This window comes from Saccostrea cucullata, unplaced genomic scaffold, assembly GCF_032062105.1.
Source record: "Saccostrea cucullata isolate Sc308-1 unplaced genomic scaffold, CSIRO_AGI_Scuc_v1 ctg25, whole genome shotgun sequence".
Taxonomy (NCBI): Eukaryota; Metazoa; Mollusca; class Bivalvia; order Ostreida; family Ostreidae; genus Saccostrea; species Saccostrea cuccullata.
Genome location: NW_026937967.1, coordinates 477,554 through 496,441, shown reverse-complemented (window position 1 = coordinate 496,441; position 18,888 = coordinate 477,554). Strand labels below are relative to the sequence as shown.

The following is an 18,888-nucleotide window of genomic DNA, read 5'->3' as shown; positions in this document are numbered from 1 at the left end:
GAAAGGAAGCGAATGGTATAATACGTAAGTTTTGAAAATTATTATTTATTATGCATTCCTCATCTTTGAAGTAGATTTAAAATGTTAATTTATTAAAGTAACAGAAACGCCTCTGTTTACAGTGGTCATCCCTGGACGGCACTGTAATAGCAGGGGGAGATATTAACTTAATCAACTGTTATGCTACCCGTGTATTCCAAACCAAAGCAGACATCAGTACAAAGAAGATCTTATGGTATTGGTCCAAACCACCATGCTCATTTGTATGAACATGCGCATGAAGTCAAATACCATGGTTACGAGAAAATTCATCAATATCAGCCAATAACCAACGACTATATATCACGTGACTATAGTTCTTATCATGGATATGAACGTGTTCACGAATATAACGATCCTTGGGAATACTTTGATTATATTGACTACAAACCAAGACTACAGAGATATAAACAAAAACCAAAAGGACTCAAATACATCAAGGTGAAATCTAATATTTCCTGATTATATTTGTTGAATGTGTTAATGTGTGTGAGAGTTCTAGTTAAACGGTAATTTTATTTATCATTAATTTATGTTTCAATCATTTAAAAGTTGTACATGTTGATTAAACTTTGAATTATTGAATGCTTAATTATATGTTTGTTTAATTCTTTCTAATGGTAGCAAGGTTATGACATATTTATAATATAAGGAAGGACAACTGGAGTCACACTTCAGTGAAATTATTTTGCACGATGCTATACACGCTCTCTCTCTCTTTCTCTCTCTCTCTTAAGGAGGAATGCCACACCAACTTTTTATTTCATAGATCTCTGAGTCAACCTTTTTAAACAATGGTTTCAGCATTAAAAGGCCGACATTAGCTCTCAATTATTTTATATGAATTTTTTTGTATTTTTTCAGAGAAAATGAAAAAAATTATTTACATCCAAATTAGATGCTTTGTTGTAAAAATTTTGCTGTAAATGAATGCATCACATGAATTCCTTATAAAATATGTAAAGAGAAGCCGTAAGTAAAGATATTAAAAAATTTTAAATAAAAAAATATTTATGAAAATTAAACACATAATTTGAGAATATTTTTTAAACTTGTGGTTAAAATCTTCTAAAAACCAGTCACAACTGGGGAGAACATGTTCATTAATCATATTTTTAAAAGAAATTGAAACGAAATGGCCAAATTTTAGAAAAATTATTTTTTTTTTATTTTGGCCAATCCCGATCAAAATTAAACCGATCCCAACCATAATTTTTACAATTATTGGAAATAAAGAACATTTTCTCAAGAACCCTAGTCTGATTAGGTGTTATAAGGGTTAAAACATTATTGAACTTGACAATAAAATAGATTTCTTCATTGTAAATACATGAAGAGGCAATAAATTAGCATTTTATTCATTTTGTGTTAATTTTGATCGGGATCAGTTTAATTTTGATCGTGTTAGATCCAAATATAAAAAAAAATTCTCTAAAATTTCTCAATTTCGATTCAATTTCTTTTTAAAATATGATTGACAAACATATTGCTCTCAGTTGTGACTAGTTTTATGGTGTTTTTAACCATAGGTTTTAAAAAAATTCACAAATAATGTGTTTTATTTTCATAAATAATTTTTTATAAAAAAAATTAAAAAGTCTTACAGCCTTACTTTACATATTTTATTAGATATTCATATGATGCATTCACCTACAGCAAACTTTTAACTCGAAAACAACTTATTTGGATATAAATAATTTTTTTCACTTTCTTTGAAAAAATACAAAAAAAATTCATATTAAATAATTAAAAGCTAATATCGGCCTTTCAATGCTGAAACCATTGTTTAAAAAGGATGACTCAAAGATCTATAAAATAAAAAGTTGGTGTGGCATTCCACCTTAACTGTACATGAATGTACATGTAATGAAATTCAAGATGTCAAAAGTTGTTTCTTTTCATGAAAAATAACATACGATTTTCTTTAAACTGTGAGTTTAAAATTTTCAATGAATATAGATGTTTTCAATAAGGAACTATAGCATAAATTTAATATCAACCTCAGCGAAATCTTGTAGAATCAGAGTGATAGTTTTTTTTTCCTTTTTTCTTGTTTTCTTTTCCTTCTCTATTTTATAATACCAGGGTATGACTTTTTTTTTAGTAAATCGTTAAATCTACGTTATTTTTTGGATTTTTAATATGGAATAAGTTGTAAAAGTACTAGAAACATGATTCATGACAAAAAAAGAAAAAAAGAAATTTTGACCAGGGGTGTATGTGGGGGGGGGGGGGGGGGGGGGGGGGGTTTCCTAGATCTACATCTATGTATAACTTTTAGAATTTACTGTAGCACAGTACCATTGAGGTTTCCCTACTACTGCAATAAATTTTGCTAGGGGTAAAGAAAAGTTAAGGGCTTGTTGAAATCTTGGTGATATCTTTTCTAAGGATTTTCATGAAGAATGGGAATCCAGCATAGGAAGGGTAGATCTAACTGAAGCATTTTTATTCAACCAATTCCTGTTGATATTCCCGAATATGAGTCCAATAACCCTTTATTATGCTTCAACTAGTTCTAATCTTTTGCACTTAGACGGTGAATATTTTTTAAAACAATATTTAGGTAAATGCATTTATCATGTTGAGAAAATCTTAAATCATTATCAAATCATATTAAAATTCTTAAGCGTAGTGGAAGGTAATTTACAAGCACCATTTATTAACTCTCCTAAACTCAGTGCTTGCATTTTTTAATCCGTTGCTGGCAGACATTTTTGTTGAGCATACGCCAAACGTGTTTGGAGTTTCACTGGTAGCTCATTCACACATTTTCATAATGAAAGATAAGCAGCCTCTCATATGAGATAAACAATGTTCAGTAAAAATCCCATGTAACCTCGTAAAAAAAAGTTGAAACATTTCAAGTTTGTATTAAAGAAACGAATAAATTATGTTCTTCCGTTCTGGGTGTCTACCTGAATCGGATGCCCTTATTTATGGCATAATGTTTCAAATATGACCACCTTATTATATATATGTCATTCAAAAGTAATTACCAAAATGATTTTTTGAAATAACTTCAAACATTTCTTTAAAGCGGGGGACAGAAAAATGTTAAATCATATGAGTCTGAAGTTTTTATCATAAAAAAAAGAATCCGGGAGAAAATATCCCAATAAGATTAAAATGGGATATTTTTTCCGGATGATTTTTTTTATGATAAAAACCTCAGACTCTGGTTCAATGTATAATCATGCCGAACGTTTTGGGGAATTATGTATGTTGATGAAAAATAATTTCACAAGTAAGTAACCTCCGTGTCAACCCTTTTTGATTTTTCAATTTTAAATAATTAAAGTATTTACCTTTACGGTTGTATTAACATCAAAATCAGTGGAGGTATTTTTATTTTGATGAGATTTTGAAAAATATATATACATGAATAAATTTATATTTAGTAGACTTTTCAATAGATAATAAATGAAAGGACGAATGTATAAATAAGACAAACAAATAAGTATGAAATTCTACTGCAGGATTTTATGTCTTTTCTGAAATCAGGGCGAGGCTTTATGCATATATAAGTATGTATATCAATACAAAAATTATGGAAAAAAGTCAAAAGTACACTGAACAATATATCTTTTGAAATAATAAACACAGACTATTTTAATATTTTATTACACGTATGAACACAAAATTCATTAATGACATAAAATATGTATTTTTTTTTTGTTTATTTTCAACCATTTAAAAATTAAACATTTATATAATATACCAAATCCTTTGTCAATAAACATTCAAATTTTAAATACTAGAGTAAATATTGATGAATGACTAGCATTTTTCACTTTCATTCAGTTCAATGTCTTACTTCGTCAAAATCAAGATACTTGTAATGCTTTTTAGAGTGAAATAGAAAACGGCATGTAGTCCTTGTTCTTTTTGGCGTGCTTAAATTGTTGATAATGATTTTAAAAATAGATTAAAATTAATCCTCTTACATATTGAGGGGAAGTGAAAGAGCAATAATCTTTATAATTTGAATATTTCGAAGGTTGCCTTTTTAAACATATTCTTAAGTTTAAACAGAAAATTTCGAACATATGTTCAAACACAGAGAAGTGCTCGATCTTTGTAGGATAATACTTTTAATTCATAAATATCATATGTTAGTTTTTAATATGTTTAATATTCCCAACAACCAAAATGAATTTAATTTCCATATCAATACTGGAGTTCAAAACTTTTAAAAACTTTTTACAATCAAAGATACATAGCGCCACAATAAATATTAATAGAAGTGTAGAAACTCCAAGAATACTGTGCAACAGTGGTGTAAATCAGATGTGGATACTTAAAAAATCCAAAGAAATTTTGGAAAATAAATCAAAATATTTTACCAAGATCAACAACATAAAAACTTATGACTTTTCAACTAGGTATACAACCATTCCTCAAGATAAATAAATTAAAGGTTTTTTTTTTCAAAGCGAAACTTACCATGTCATTGACCATTTACAAAATTTAATTTGTTCAAAACATTCTTTTTGTGCAAATACGTACCCTGAAGTTGATTTTGAAAAGATATTTGAGTTTCTGAATGATTTTGATCTATGTGGTTTTTGAAAACCATGTCTTCCAAAAATGTATTGGAATTACCATGAGTACCAATTGCAAACTCTTATAAGCAAACTTATTTTTGTATTCATAAGATGCAGAATTTGTTCAAAATTTTATAGGTATAAAGAAGAAAACAACTGCTGTTGATTTAAAGTCGACATTTAGATATATCGAGGACGTATTGTCAGTTAACAATGCTTTTCCCCCATTTTTATGTCGATATAAATATATATCTTTGTGATCTTGAAATTAAGAAACATCGGACTCTGACACATCTTTTCATTTTTGGATATTTTACTAAAAAAAGGTGTCAATGGTAATGTTATAATGGTAAAGTTATAACGAAGCTTTATGATAAACGTGATTACTTTATAACTTTTCAATCGTCAACACTTCCCTTACTTCTGCAGCAATATACCTTTATCACATGCATTAACAAGTCAACAGGAGATGCCTCCATGGCACCTGATCCAATCTCCGATGCTTTATAGGTAACAAGTGTTTGCTCTCTTTTAAAGTTACATTTTGTAATTTCTGGGCCATAAAACTTTTCATATTGATTATTAGGCTTTTTGTACACACCTAATTATCACTTATATTCCAAAGGAATTAATAGTGGAAAAGTAAGACTGAGATCAAAAGTGAGCTCATCTTAGTTTTATGTCCCCCAGGCCTGCTCCTAATTTTGTATTATTTAATAGACTTCTAAGCTTAAATACTATCTCCATATATTTCCTTTCAAAGTCAAGTTTAGATACAAAGTCAGAGTATACCTCATCCAACGGAGATTGAATTTTGATGAACTCTTGTACCGTATCCCAACTAGTAAATTTGAATCCAATGCAGTTTTTACTTTCTAATCTTGAATATATTATCAAAGTTGGGGAAACTACCACGTTTTTTGTGTTTGAAATGGTCTAAGGTTGTCGCAATTTAAGAAAAATATGTACATTATCACCATATGTACCTTATCAAAGTGTAAAGACATGTTATTGTGACACTCACTGATATGTGTTAAAGTTCAATAAAAAATATAATGAAAATAGTTGTATGAGTACTACGTAACTGAGTATTTCCTATGACATAAGTTCATTTTAGTTAAACCTCTATCTACTAATGACATTTCAGTATCGGAGACGACGGGTAGGTCGGATATTCGCTTAATTTCTTGAACTTCCTGATAGTCAATTAAGGCGTCTTGAAGACTGTATTCGTGGTATTGCCAACTCCATTCTAGTCTTAGTTTCTGTATATCACTGTGAATTGTTAAAAACTGACGGGCCAAGTCTTGGTCCTGTTCTCTCATTTTTGTCTGCAAAATATGAAATCTGATGAAGAAATTCTGATTTATTTATTGTCATTTACATATTAATTCATTACTGAAAAATACCCATATCCTTTCAGGAGGTTAGAGAAATCTCAGGCAAATACTATTATCAATTACTCTTTTAATTAGCCTTCCCTTTTCTTTGATATGATAAAGTAGGGTTAAAGTGAAGAAAAAAATCAGATAAATAGCAAAATTTTCAGCTTTTCCCTAGCTAGAAAGAGATTCATACATGTATTTTGAAATACTTGCAGTATTTGACAGTTTTGTTTATATTCATGTTGGACGTTAACCAACATTTAATATACATGTATTTAAAGTTCAAGCAATATCTAGTATCTGAATTCAAATAGTCATATACCTGCATATAGTATGATTACTAGACAAGTATCGAAATTCTAAACAAGGCTAGTGAATATTGAATCCATATAAAGTTCTTATAAAATAATATTTCAAAAGAAGAAATATACTTTTCGCAATGACTTTGAAAAGTGAATAGACCCTAAAAACTGTAAACTTTCCAGATATTTATACTGGTATGATTTTCGTTTTTTTAAACATGTTGAATTAGTAATGTTATTTTGTTGCTTTATCGGAAAGGGGCAATTTTTCAATATTAGGATGATTTTACCCCTACTTTGGACTTTCAGTAGGGCGTGACTTTCTCGGCGCTATATTGGCAAATACTAGAAATTCTCATTGGTTACGAAATTAATAACATAAGGAAATTAAAATTGTGGTTGATAACGATGACACGACTTATGTCCCACCTCTGTGGCGTGAGAGAACTTCTAATTGGCTATTCACTACATCAGTTGACATTCGGCCGCATTTATATCATATGTATATTTCAGCAGTGAAGGAAAGCTGTGTAAATTTCAGAAGCTAATTAGGCAACGTCGAGAATGCCACGCCTTACTGAAAGTCCAAACTAAGCGTGTAATTCTCCTAATAGAGAATTTTTTTTTTGAAACAACATCCTTATTTTTTCAGACAGATCAAATATTCGAAATGCATAATTAAATTGATGACAGCTACAATTCTCTTACCAACTCCTCACGAATCCAATTTAGGGAATTGTTAATTTTCTCGATATCCTGGTCGTTTGGAACACCTTTGTTCTTATCTATATGGTACTCAGGTTCCACATGATTTTTCTTGAGACTAGCTCTCCATTCCAGATAACTTGGACGTCTTGTATCGAGTCGCAGTTTTCGTGTTTTACATTTCAATCTGAATAAGTATATGTCTAAAGGGGGTATGGTATCCATAGATTTAAGATCACTAGCTGAAAATGACTGTCGTATCCCCCTCTTCTTTATTTTGTACACTTCGGAAGTTTCGGTAGTTTTCCATAATGATGCATCATTTGCAGTCCTATTTGTTTCCAATATGTCTGCAAGTGACAAGTTTTTCTTCATATTTTATACCTCAAATGATTGTTTCTAATCTAAATGCACGATTATTCTTTTATATATCAAATATACTTAGCTCCAAAATACACGAACACGTGGACATGTATCAAAGAAAATTTTAGGCACCAGTCGATAAGAAATTCTAACCGATTATTATAATGCAACACCTGCACGGGAAGGAGAGATCTTAATCCTTTGCATGTAAATTAACTTTAGAATCGGATATATTTGATGTTTCTCCTTTTGTATAAGAATTTCTTGCATTGATTCCTCTTCTACACATCTTGCACAAAACTTTCTTTGTGATATAGTGACAACCGTGACGCACCGCAGGGGGCATACACAGTACTGAAAGTAGCATTAGTTGGACTTCAGTTCACTCTAGTTAATATAATAAATTAAAAAATGTATTTTCATTCTCAATGAAAAACAACAAACATGAACATGTCCGCTGAGTAACAAAGCAATATGTCCGACAAACGAGAAGGTTTGTATTTGATTTCTTGTTCGGATGACAAAGCATTTATTTTGGAAAATAGACGTTCATTACACTTTCAATGTAGATTAAATCTTAATTTTTATCTCTTACTTACTATGTACATATGGACTTCCATTACGGTAGTTTCATTGTACTCAGATATATATTTATTGTTATTCAAAACTGGGACACATAAACATGACATTTTTTTCGTTTAATTAAGATCGAGTGAGCAATGTAGTTTTGTAACATTGTTTGAGTTCTTCTATTTATTATTTATTTCATTATACGACCGTGTAGTCAAAAGAAGCAGAGAAAAAATAATAAAATGGTGAATTATTTTTTAGGTTGTATGTACTTATTAAAATTAAGTCGTAATATGATATAAGTTGAATGGAACATTTTTTTTTTAAATTCCAAGCACGTACATGTATATACAGTCGTACAGTTTGAATCGTAATGCTTGGAATGAAATAGATCTCTTCAAAAGGACCAGATATTTAAAGACAAAAGTATTCGGCTGAAATTAAAAATACAGAAAACACAATCAAATTAAGGTTCTAAGACAGTTTGTTAATATCATGAAAGTTTTTATTTTGAAAACTTTTTATATATAGTTACGAATTATAACAAAGTTTTGCAAGTACATATAAGATTTATGTATTATTTGGCTATACAATCACAAAATATTGCAAACATTCATGCAATTCTAATATAATCGAAATCAATATCATTTCAACAATCGACATAACATTTTCATTTACTTACGTACAATTAATTTCAAATAATTGAAAAAAAAAATGAAAAGAAACATATTCAGTATTATTGCAATTGTCCCACTTACTAAAACATTAAACATTATATTTATTATAAGAAAAAATCTTCACAAAAGCAACAAAAGGATCAACATGTAGAAAAACGTCTGGCAGTTAAATTGTACGAGGTAACTCCTAAATGTTTTAATGGATTCTCCACAGTATCCACGTGGAGGTCGCTTATGTCTTTCAGTTGCTGCATTTCCTCCATATCTTTAGTGACGTCATCAAGCATTTCCCTGTGTTCCTGACAACTTCGGTTAAGCTTCAACTGGTGGATGTCCTGACGTAATGATAAGAGTTTCCTGGCCAGGGCCTGGTCCTGCGATCTCATGGCTTGCTATAATAAAAGGTAAACTTTATTGAATAAGTGACATTTATTTCATTGATTTATATCACTTATTCGATTACTGAGTATACGAAAATAATATTACTGTAACATTGATAAGATTTTTGTGAACACATTTCATAAATGAATTATTTTCTCTTATTTATCGGTATATGAAAATTGAGGTTTTCGACTATCTAGAGCTTCCATAAATATAATAATAAAGTCCCAAAAATGTTCATCACTATCGTTGAAAAACACTATGTGCATGTATTCTTCTTATTCGTATTTTCAAATAATTTATGAATAAAACATAATGAAATATTTATGAAACTTTACTGTTCAACATTAAAGGTTTTGAAGAAGGTAAAGACCCTAGCTATCTTTTTTTAAAATCTCGTGTATTACACCTGTCTCTCACATTTATTATGATAAGGTTTCGTCGTTCAATGGCTAATGCGACGCCAACTCGTTTGTAAAATTCACTTGTTTACGCGAGGTCTTTGTGCCTCGATGATTATACATTAGACTGACAACTTCTCTCCTTGTTAAAGATTTATATCGGAAAGGAGACTATTTAATTTTTAATTCACCGTGTGACAATACAGAGAAATAATTAAACTTGCTCAGCCTGTTTTCAAAACATTTCACAGTGAATAATAATAAAACATCTATTTACCTCATGTATCAACTAATTTGGTCGTCTTTTGAAAAATTAATTAGATCTGATATTATTTAAAAGGATTTCTTTGTTCTGAGCATTTGAGTGAATTAAAATTACAAGCATATAACACGATGTATATCAGTTAACAAAAGTAGAAATTTTAATGAACATGTATTTGTTAGTAATTCAGTAAGAAAACTGTAATTACAAGCAATGCTTGGTCGTAAACAATTCAGTGTGTAGATGCACCAAATAAGGTTGGGTTTCACATGCTTCAGTTTTTCAGATAGACGTGTTTACCAATTCATGCTACATTAAAACGTGCAAAATGCATAAAAATATCCACTTTTCATCTAGATATTGGAGACATTAAAGTGAAGAAACGACATTGAATGAAACATGACTTTTTGTATTACATAAATTTTATGAATTCTTTGACTGCTGTCATATTTTTACATATACAATATCAATTTATCAGACCGATGGCTTGGTAGTTTGATGTCTAAATGCTCCTGTTTAATACACACTTTTCACAGGATTGAAGACCTACGGACATGTTTTTTAGAAATTCGAAGGACACATCTTCAGACCTGTCTAAGAATACAATTACAAAGGTGATAATAAATTTAAGAACTATCATAAAGCACGTCCTATGATGAAGCATGATGAATGTTAGAAGTATCATCCTTAGTTTATTTTTGTATAATTAAAAATATTACAAAGAAAATTTTCGACTTATCGTAACAAACAGGAAAAAAATATGAAAGAACGGATCAGATTTTAATACGTTAGAAATAGTAGATTTGGGATCCTTGATTTTGATATATAAGTGCATGAAACTACATCCTCCAAGTCTCACTTTCCTGGCCCACACACAAACACACACGAAAGTCGGAAGAACTAAGAAACAGTATATTTAATAAAACTCATTTTTTATACGCGTGTATCTAAACATGTTTCAGAGAATGTGTGTCACAGCACAATATTATCTAAACTGAATTTGATTCATCAGAGAAAAGTGATTATTTCGCAAAAATTATTGGATTACACAACTGTTCTAGAATTAAAATTTCAAATTGTTTTCCTGGCGCCTGTGTTTATTAAGTAAGTATTCATTTAGGATAAGCTTTCTGTCGTCTAATAGTTAGGACAAAGATTTGAAAGTCTTCTAAAATTGGATTAATTTGTTGGGCTTACTTAAGGATAAAAAATTTCTTCAAGTAAGCTCATCAGAGAGAGAGAGAGAGAGAAAGAGAGAGAGAGACTTGTGTATTTCCTGCTTCACACTTTACTCACCAGTTCTTCTTTTATCCATATCAAAGCTTCATTAATCCTATGTTTCCTATCTTCTGTCAAAACGTCATTTCCATTTTGATCAAGATCTACTTTTAGGTCTGGTTTTGACCTTCTTCGAGGTCTTTCCAGATACCGTTCTTTCCATTCTACAATACTTGACCTTCTTGTTGCTAATCGAAGTCTATTGGCAGTCACTTTCAAATGTGCTAAATCTGTTTCACTTCCGCTCCTTGATGACGTCACGGAGGACACATCATCATTATCATCACTTGCTTGAAGTGAGTCCTCGCAGTTTGTAACAGTTATCGATGGCAACACGATATAATTCTCCTCTTCATTGTTATTAGTCTCGTCGATAACGGACAAAGATGGTCTTCTGTATTCTTTCATTGCAGGAGAATGTTCATGCCTTCCTTCGCTGGGAACATGGAGACTCATTTGTAGTGTAATTCATCCATGTAGGGAAACATTGAAAGTAAATCATATATGATATTGCACTAGATTTTATTCACCTTCGTCTGGTTTTCATATCTTGCACTCTGCGCTGTCTAATCCTCTTATTGTGATCTCTGCAGAAAATAATATTAAAGAGATTATACAAACATTGTATATAGATGTTTCCTCAAGTTGATTCCGCAATGCAAACGTATCAAATGGACTACTGCACAATAAGCTTAAGAGATAATTAGAGAATAGTCTTGACAAACTGGGGCATTAAATTACTTTTGAAATCTTTTATTATGGTTCCTCAATCCGAATTTCTGTAGTCATTTAAACATCAATTCAACATGTAAATCAATGTTCGTACATATGTCAAAAAAGATAATGTTTCAGATCCTAATCAAATTTGCATGCCATTCACGCAAACTTTGTGGCTCTTGAACTTTGTATAAATCATTACTGTAAAACAAAAGAAATAAATAACAAACAAGGCTATTAAGGTTATCCCCTATAATCGACATGTTTGTGCCGATAATAGGTCTTTTCTTTGGAAGAATCACAGGTTCGCGTCCCGCATTCTTTGATGTGACATCTCGAAATAGTAGGTTAAACGATTGTAAGGTTACTGTAAACCTATTGGCCTGGCAAAATGTTGGAATTCTATATTGAGTTTTGGTTTACAAATCAGTTGTCAGAAATACCTAGAGATGAATAATTTTATAATTAAATCAAAATTATCATATTTGACATAGATGTAGAAAGATTCATCGAACGCACTCCTGGTACACTGGTTTAACCAATGAATTACGGCCCGAAGTTCACATCTATGGTTTTTGAATATTATATTTTTTATTCAGAAACGTGTGTGCCAAAAGTAATTTAAACACATTGCAACATTCATATAGTTATCTGTAATACAATGGAGAAAAGAAAGATTACTATCCAAGATTGGATTGAAATTTTTTTCCGTTTTCTGATCTCCTGAATTAAATTGAAAATCTACCAACAAAAGCCTTCTGAATAGTCGACCTACATGTACCCATGTAATTTCTCCCGTAATAAGTTAATTGACGAAAATAGGATTATTTCTTACGAGGTTTTTTCATTATATCCTAAGCAAACATTCTTTAAACACCAGAGAAATATTTCCCACTTGTTAAGCTGTTAAGTATAATGTTCCAAGTATTTTTGACAACGTGTAATATCTTCTCAAACACCATCCTTGAATAAGATGTCCCTTTTCGGATCGACGCTAAAATGGATGAGTTGCTGTCGATCAAACCAGACTTCTGAGGAATTTGTGAAGCCTATGTCACGAGAAGTCTGAAGTTTGTCGAAAGACTCTTAGATATATCTCAAATATAATTACTGGTTTAATTACAAACCTAGAGTAATTCAATAGCACAGAAGGCGACAGAAATTAAAACGTAAAGAGATAAGATTTTACAAGTTATGCATTGTTTGACTTTAAATTGTATAGAAAATGGTGTTTGGAAATAGAAGATTGATTTCTTTTCGTAAAGCATAAATAAATAGACTCTGTATGTCTTGTTATAAAATTCTGTTTACACTTCTGTAATAAAAGACTTTGAGATATTTGATCTACATCTTTGAATATATACCAAATAAACGATATCGATGTATTTATATTCTATTTTTTCTAACTTGATATCCTTAGAAATACAAAAAGATGCCCTTGTCTTATCTTTTTTAATTGAATTTTAATTATATCATTGCTTTTTTACGTTTTGTTGAAACTATTTCTTATGTTCACATTATTAATCATGGATAAAGCCGACCATATAATTTTGAATTAAAAAAAACATAAATAAATTCAATATAGCATATAATAAACTTCAGTTGCAAATACGTACATATATTAATACCTAAAATGTTTCCTCCAAGAGAATGAGTAATATCAAATCTGCTCAAATAATCCTCAGAAACAATTTTACAGAATCGAAGAAGTCAAGCACTCTGTGTCGAACAATTGCAGTCTTTAAAGGCCCTTGAAGTGTATTTATATTTCGTGTTGGATGTAAATATTTTAAATCATCCAATAGGATTATTAATAAATAATGCCGAGAATAAATAAGTTCAGACACTGGCTTCAACAATTACCTTGAAAAGATCGTTGGAAATTTGATAAAGGTGACACAATAAATTGTAGGTTTGATCAGTCTGGTGTCAATGGTCAGGTTAAAATTATAACGATCAACCTAAATATACTTATATTTTTGAATAATTTATGAATGGCGGTTTTATCTTAAATGGCTGTAAAAACGTCTTTGATTTTGTTTAATCTTTAAGGACCCAGTGACATTACGTTTGATCAATCCAAATACGATCTTCCTTCGTCAAATTTACTTGCAATAAATCCTTGAAAGATGTGTGTTCTTTGACATAAAATAAGCTTATGCACCTTAAGTACACTCGTCGTACGACTTATAAGTACAAATTATAGTGATTTTTCTTCTTAATGTTTCATAGATTTAAATGGAAGGGAAAGAGGCCAAAGAATAATATTGTATTGTATGTACATTGCTAGAAAATTTCAGATTTTGGTTGTTCTGAAAGGTAGGGTACAGTATAAAGATAGAAGAAAAAAATATTTAAAGTTTTATTGTTATCTATCTTAACACTGTTAAAAATAGTAAATTTACCAAACACGCACCCATGACTTAATTTCTGATATTTTTTATCAAACATTATCTATGTCCGTGGTTGTGCTTTCCAATTTTTTGATAACACATCTGAGAAAGAAAAGGAATTCAAACAGAAGGACTAGTGATGTTTTAACAGGTGTAAATTAGTTACTTAGTTAAGTAATGTATTCTGACTTGCATTTTGGTCTCTCATTTTCAATTAAATTTTGCAAACTTTCCATCTATAAGTCATCTACCATTTTTACATTTCTTGTCACAATTAGAACATGAAGTTTAGAGTTAGAAAAAAATAGTCTACATCAAAAGTAGTCCAAGAACTCTTTCATTTGAGGCTTTTTGACCCGTGCAAATTTTCAAAGTAAAGGCCATATTTCGAATTATGAAAATCATTCAGTTGTTTAATCATATTCTGATTGTCACAACAGATCTTTTTTGTCAAATTCAGAAAATACACTGGGTTTTTAGGATTGTGTTTATGATTGTCTTTTACACTTTTATGGTATTATGAATACACTGTTACCATTAAGACATAAAGCAATACTTTTTAGATTATTAGACTTTATTGTTAATGAAACTTTAACACACGGTGTACTGATTAATACAGTTCTACAGTAGGACATTTTTATAAGTGTGATATGAGATGCGAAGAAAAATTATTATAGAGAAAATATGGTTATCGTAAAAATAGAAAATTATATATTATTCAAGAGTGAATCTTATCTATTTTCTGTCTGAAATATGGTTTACCTGAAATGAAATACTAATTATTTTCCTCCGTCAATCATATATGATATCTATATTATTTACTGATGATTAAAAAGTACTAAAATATATTAAAATTAAGATGTTCATCACTTACCCGATTTTCTGTATTGAAATCCGTATGTATAACCCTAACATTACATGTACATGAGTCGTTTAAATTGACATATCGCGCATTGTACATGTGGTTCTATCGTACCATAGGTGGTAAGCTGAATTGTCCTGGGGCGTTTGTTGTTATAATGAAAATAACGACAGGTAGGTATACAAACTTTGCATGTTTTTCTATCGCCACATGTGCATAGATTAAATGTAGCATCTATGTATTGAAATTGACAAAAAATCATGTCACAGTTCTGATATGGTTAGAGAGTACATAGAGAAAAAAAAAGTAGAAACAATATCAAGATTTTGCAAAGTTATAATTAAAGAAGTAGTAAGAGATATAGAAATCTTTGAAAACTTTTTAAAAAGTGAAACATGGTTGAAAAATAAAACATACCTCTAAGATTCTATTACTCGTCCAACGCCTTCAAGTTGGTAGTCTAGCGTCTTAGAAAAAGGAAAAATACACTTAAGTTTTACAACATAGGAAAAATGAACCAAAATCTACCTTGAATATTTTATAAAATTACTGAATTTTTAAAGATTATTTGGCTGTTAAAAATAATAAAGCTTGAAAATGAGAATGTATTTTATAAAGGTATCATTATATCCTATGCTTACCTTTCGGTTGAAAGAGCAGAAAAATTTCTTCAGGTGAAAAACTTTGCAAATAATAAAATCTGTTTACTTTCAATAAAAATTTTATGTATGCCTCGAATTACTTGAAAGGTGGAAGGACTGCAGTAAATTCATCGACATCTCTGAAATATTATTACTAGGACGCTCAAGATTACAGCCTTATTCTTAAAATGCAGCAAGCGTTAAATCTTTGATAAATGTTAGGGACCCGAGGTCGTGTCAGCCCAACATTTATCTATCGTAGCAAATTAACGTGATATTTTATCAAATCTGCCAAGAACTTTATCTTCTTGTATATTGATTGTAATATGGATTGCGTAAAAGAGATAAGTGTATGTATATGTTGTCAAAAAGGTATCGGTTTATGGAATAATTTGGCGCAATTTTGCAGACAGTGTAAAGATAGTGTAACAATCAAGGTCAATGCATACAAGTGCTTGAACCTCTGAATTCAACCTCTTATCGTGATTTTTTTTAACATAACGGTCAATAAAGTTTAAACTGTGCGATCTTTGGAGAATCATTAAAAACGAAATCCAGTAACATCCTGAGGATTAGAGGGGACCACAATGGCGACGACAAAATGTCGTGCTGAGTCAATGAAATGTAAATTAACGTTTTTTTCAAATCCGCTTAAAATTGAAATTTCAGTTCGACAACTAGTGCGATATTGAATGAATACCATGACGCATCAGTATTTTATAATCTTTTTTTTAAATTTGATGTCTTTTTCCTCTTTCAAAGAATTTAAAGTAAAAAAAAAATGTTTCCAAAAACTCTTTTACCATAATTATGATATAAATCAGAATTTTTTTGACAAGATTGAGAAGTTTGTCAGTTTTAAATGTGTTTTTTAAATGCTATAATGACTAATGTTATGACTTTTTTTTACACATTAAACATTATTCTTGATAAAGTTTAATGTGAAATTATCTCGCGAGAAGGCAATAATTATGTTTTACATGTAATTTATAAACATTACGTCATCAAGGGCGGATTTCTAAACAATCGGTAGTTGTTTATAGAAACAATTTTCCTTTTTTGGCTCAAAATGCATTTTGTTTACGTTCCTTCATTCCCAAGATATTTTACACAATAAATCTAAAAAAAAATATAATGCTACCATTATGTAGCATTCGAGCATAAACTAATAAACGTTTGCATTATAAATCCTTAACCTGATACAGTTTTGTCAACGATACTTTTTGACCGTTTTTTGATTTTTTTTTCTTAGGATATCAAAAACATACTGTCTCATATGTCATACTAAGAACAAAAATATCATAAATAATTAAAAAAAATTAATAATTATGCGAACGAGTTAACAAAAATGAAAATGCAAAAATGTAAATTTGATAAATGTTTGTTTGATAAAGGACATCAAAATTGTTCATAGATATTTGCGCTATATTTTCAGGAATATTAAATATTAGATATATTCAATATGGAATATATTTGCCTAATAGTGCATTTTGTTACCAATTTTTATATAATTTTGCATTGTTTAGGAACAATGCCCTAATTAATCTTATTTTACATTAAAATTGATTTCAGAAAAATGCTTGCATCATAAATATTGTAAACAACATTTTAACGTAAATATTTTAAATATGTACTCGCAGCTCTTATTGCTTTAATATACTAGTGTTAATAAGATAAACAAATCAAAGTACTCAGAAGTACAGAGGGCCGAGCTCATTTACAGAGTAGAATGGATTTCTTACATGAATCACGTTTATATTCTGATGAAAAAATTATTTTAAAACTATCAATATAAATGATAAGACACTGACAGTGAGTTTTTCAATCCTAATACCACGGTCCGATTTTGTCAGAATCAGAGTTAATCTGGTACCGCAGCTGAATGTAAACAAACATGTAGGCCAGTCTCGTTCCCTCTCCTGCTTTACCTCGTATGTTTAGAGAACTACAGTAACACTGATTATCAAAAATCCTTACGCTAATGAACTATGTTCTTTGACTTATGAAGTTGTCAAAGTCATTACTACAAATGTTTATTTTATATAGATAAAACTTCGTTTTATTTTTGTTGCTTTATTTAGCGTTTGTATTATCTCAAAAGCGGTTGAGAGTAAGAACTATATTTTTGCACGTAACTTTAAAATGGCGACTATTGGGTTAACATCCTGCCTTGAACAGGATCACATAAGCCGGCATTTGCTCTTTGAGCAATAAGCCCGGCTAAAAATGACTTTTGCTCATAATACTATAAATATATAATTGACGCATTGATTATGCCAAAATGAAGTTATTATAGCTAATCCAAAATTCCCGTGCCCAACTTTGAATGCAGGTGGTATTCTCTTTGATAATTTTTCATTGACAAAGGACATTTTACAATCATAAAAGCAAACAAAACGTTCATTATTTTTCTCCATCACGGAATCACGACTATCGTAATGAAACTCATAAATTACTGATTTATTATACTTCAATTAAAACGCTGAAATCAATTAAAGATTCAAATTTCCTTTAACAAGCGACAACTGTCAAATTATGGTTAAATCTGGTTTTTATTCCTTGTTGGTTAATTGAAATTTATTCAAATGATGAAATGATGTGGATAGAATAATTTGAATTGAACACGAAAAAGTTACAAGTATGGAAAAGGTATAATTTATGTTAACAATATGATCTTAATACACTTCATTGTTAAATTATTTTGAAAAATAAATACATGTAATAGACATGCAAAAACAGAAAAAAAAATAAAATGCAGTAAATAATATTTACTTACAGAAACTTTTTTTTCTATACAGAACGCCTCTAAGGTTACGGAAGCAAAGAGGATACTCTAAGGATGTGTAGATTTTATAAAGAATTTTACTTGATGGCAAAATGGAAATCTGTTTCTCATATGCTTGTGAACTGTCAGAAATAGCTGGCCTGATAGTTATGCCGTTGAATAAAAACATTAAATTCCTTTTAAAATGGACTTTATTAATTAAAACCATCGACTTATCTATGCACAAATATTAAAATATTAATTGTTTCGACGATGAAAAAAAAATTATGTAATCTGCATACTTGTAGTTTACTCATTCATAATATCTGAAGGCAAACATACGCTCATTCAAGTATAATTATCAAAAGAATTTACACTTTTCATCATAGTTTTTAACAGTAATTAAATGTTACATCTACGAAGAAGTGTTGAACGAGGATATTAATTATGTAAGTGATATTCAAGAAAAGGACAATTTTTTTTCAAAAATGAAACTCCATTTTAAATAAATTTAATATTTAACATCACATAAATAAAAATAAGGAATATTTTACAAATTATATATACAAAAATTTAAAAAAAGAAGGAGAATTTTTAACAA

General features: G+C 29.8%; 2 protein-coding genes across 5 annotated transcripts; both read right to left on the bottom strand.

The window, feature by feature from the left end:
• Nucleotides 1-5,611: 5,611 nt before the first annotated feature.
• On the bottom strand, nt 5,612-7,947 carry LOC134249192 (protein FAM167A-like). Its single transcript, XM_062731570.1, has 2 exons — nt 6,982-7,947; nt 5,612-5,917 (listed from the first exon to the last, which is right to left on the bottom strand). The coding sequence occupies exons 1-2, from the start codon at nt 7,351-7,353 to the stop codon at nt 5,663-5,665; spliced, it is 627 nt and encodes a 208-aa protein (XP_062587554.1). The 5' UTR covers nt 7,354-7,947; the 3' UTR covers nt 5,612-5,662.
• Nucleotides 7,948-8,438: 491 nt separating this feature from the next.
• Nucleotides 8,439-15,708, bottom strand: LOC134249191 (protein FAM167A-like). Of its 4 annotated transcripts, none has more exons than XM_062731569.1 (4): nt 15,524-15,708; nt 15,300-15,349; nt 10,929-11,497; nt 8,439-8,980 (listed from the first exon to the last, which is right to left on the bottom strand). In XM_062731569.1, exons 3-4 carry the CDS (start codon nt 11,364-11,366, stop codon nt 8,729-8,731), a joined length of 690 nt encoding a protein of 229 aa, XP_062587553.1. In that variant the 5' UTR covers nt 11,367-11,497; nt 15,300-15,349; nt 15,524-15,708; the 3' UTR covers nt 8,439-8,728. The 4 variants fall into 4 exon arrangements, with proteins under 4 accessions (XP_062587553.1, XP_062587552.1, XP_062587551.1 ...); XM_062731568.1 differs by having other exon boundaries at nt 15,300-15,342; XM_062731567.1 differs by lacking the exons at nt 15,300-15,349; nt 15,524-15,708 and adding an exon at nt 14,895-15,024.
• Between the last annotated feature and the right edge of the window lie 3,180 nt (nt 15,709-18,888).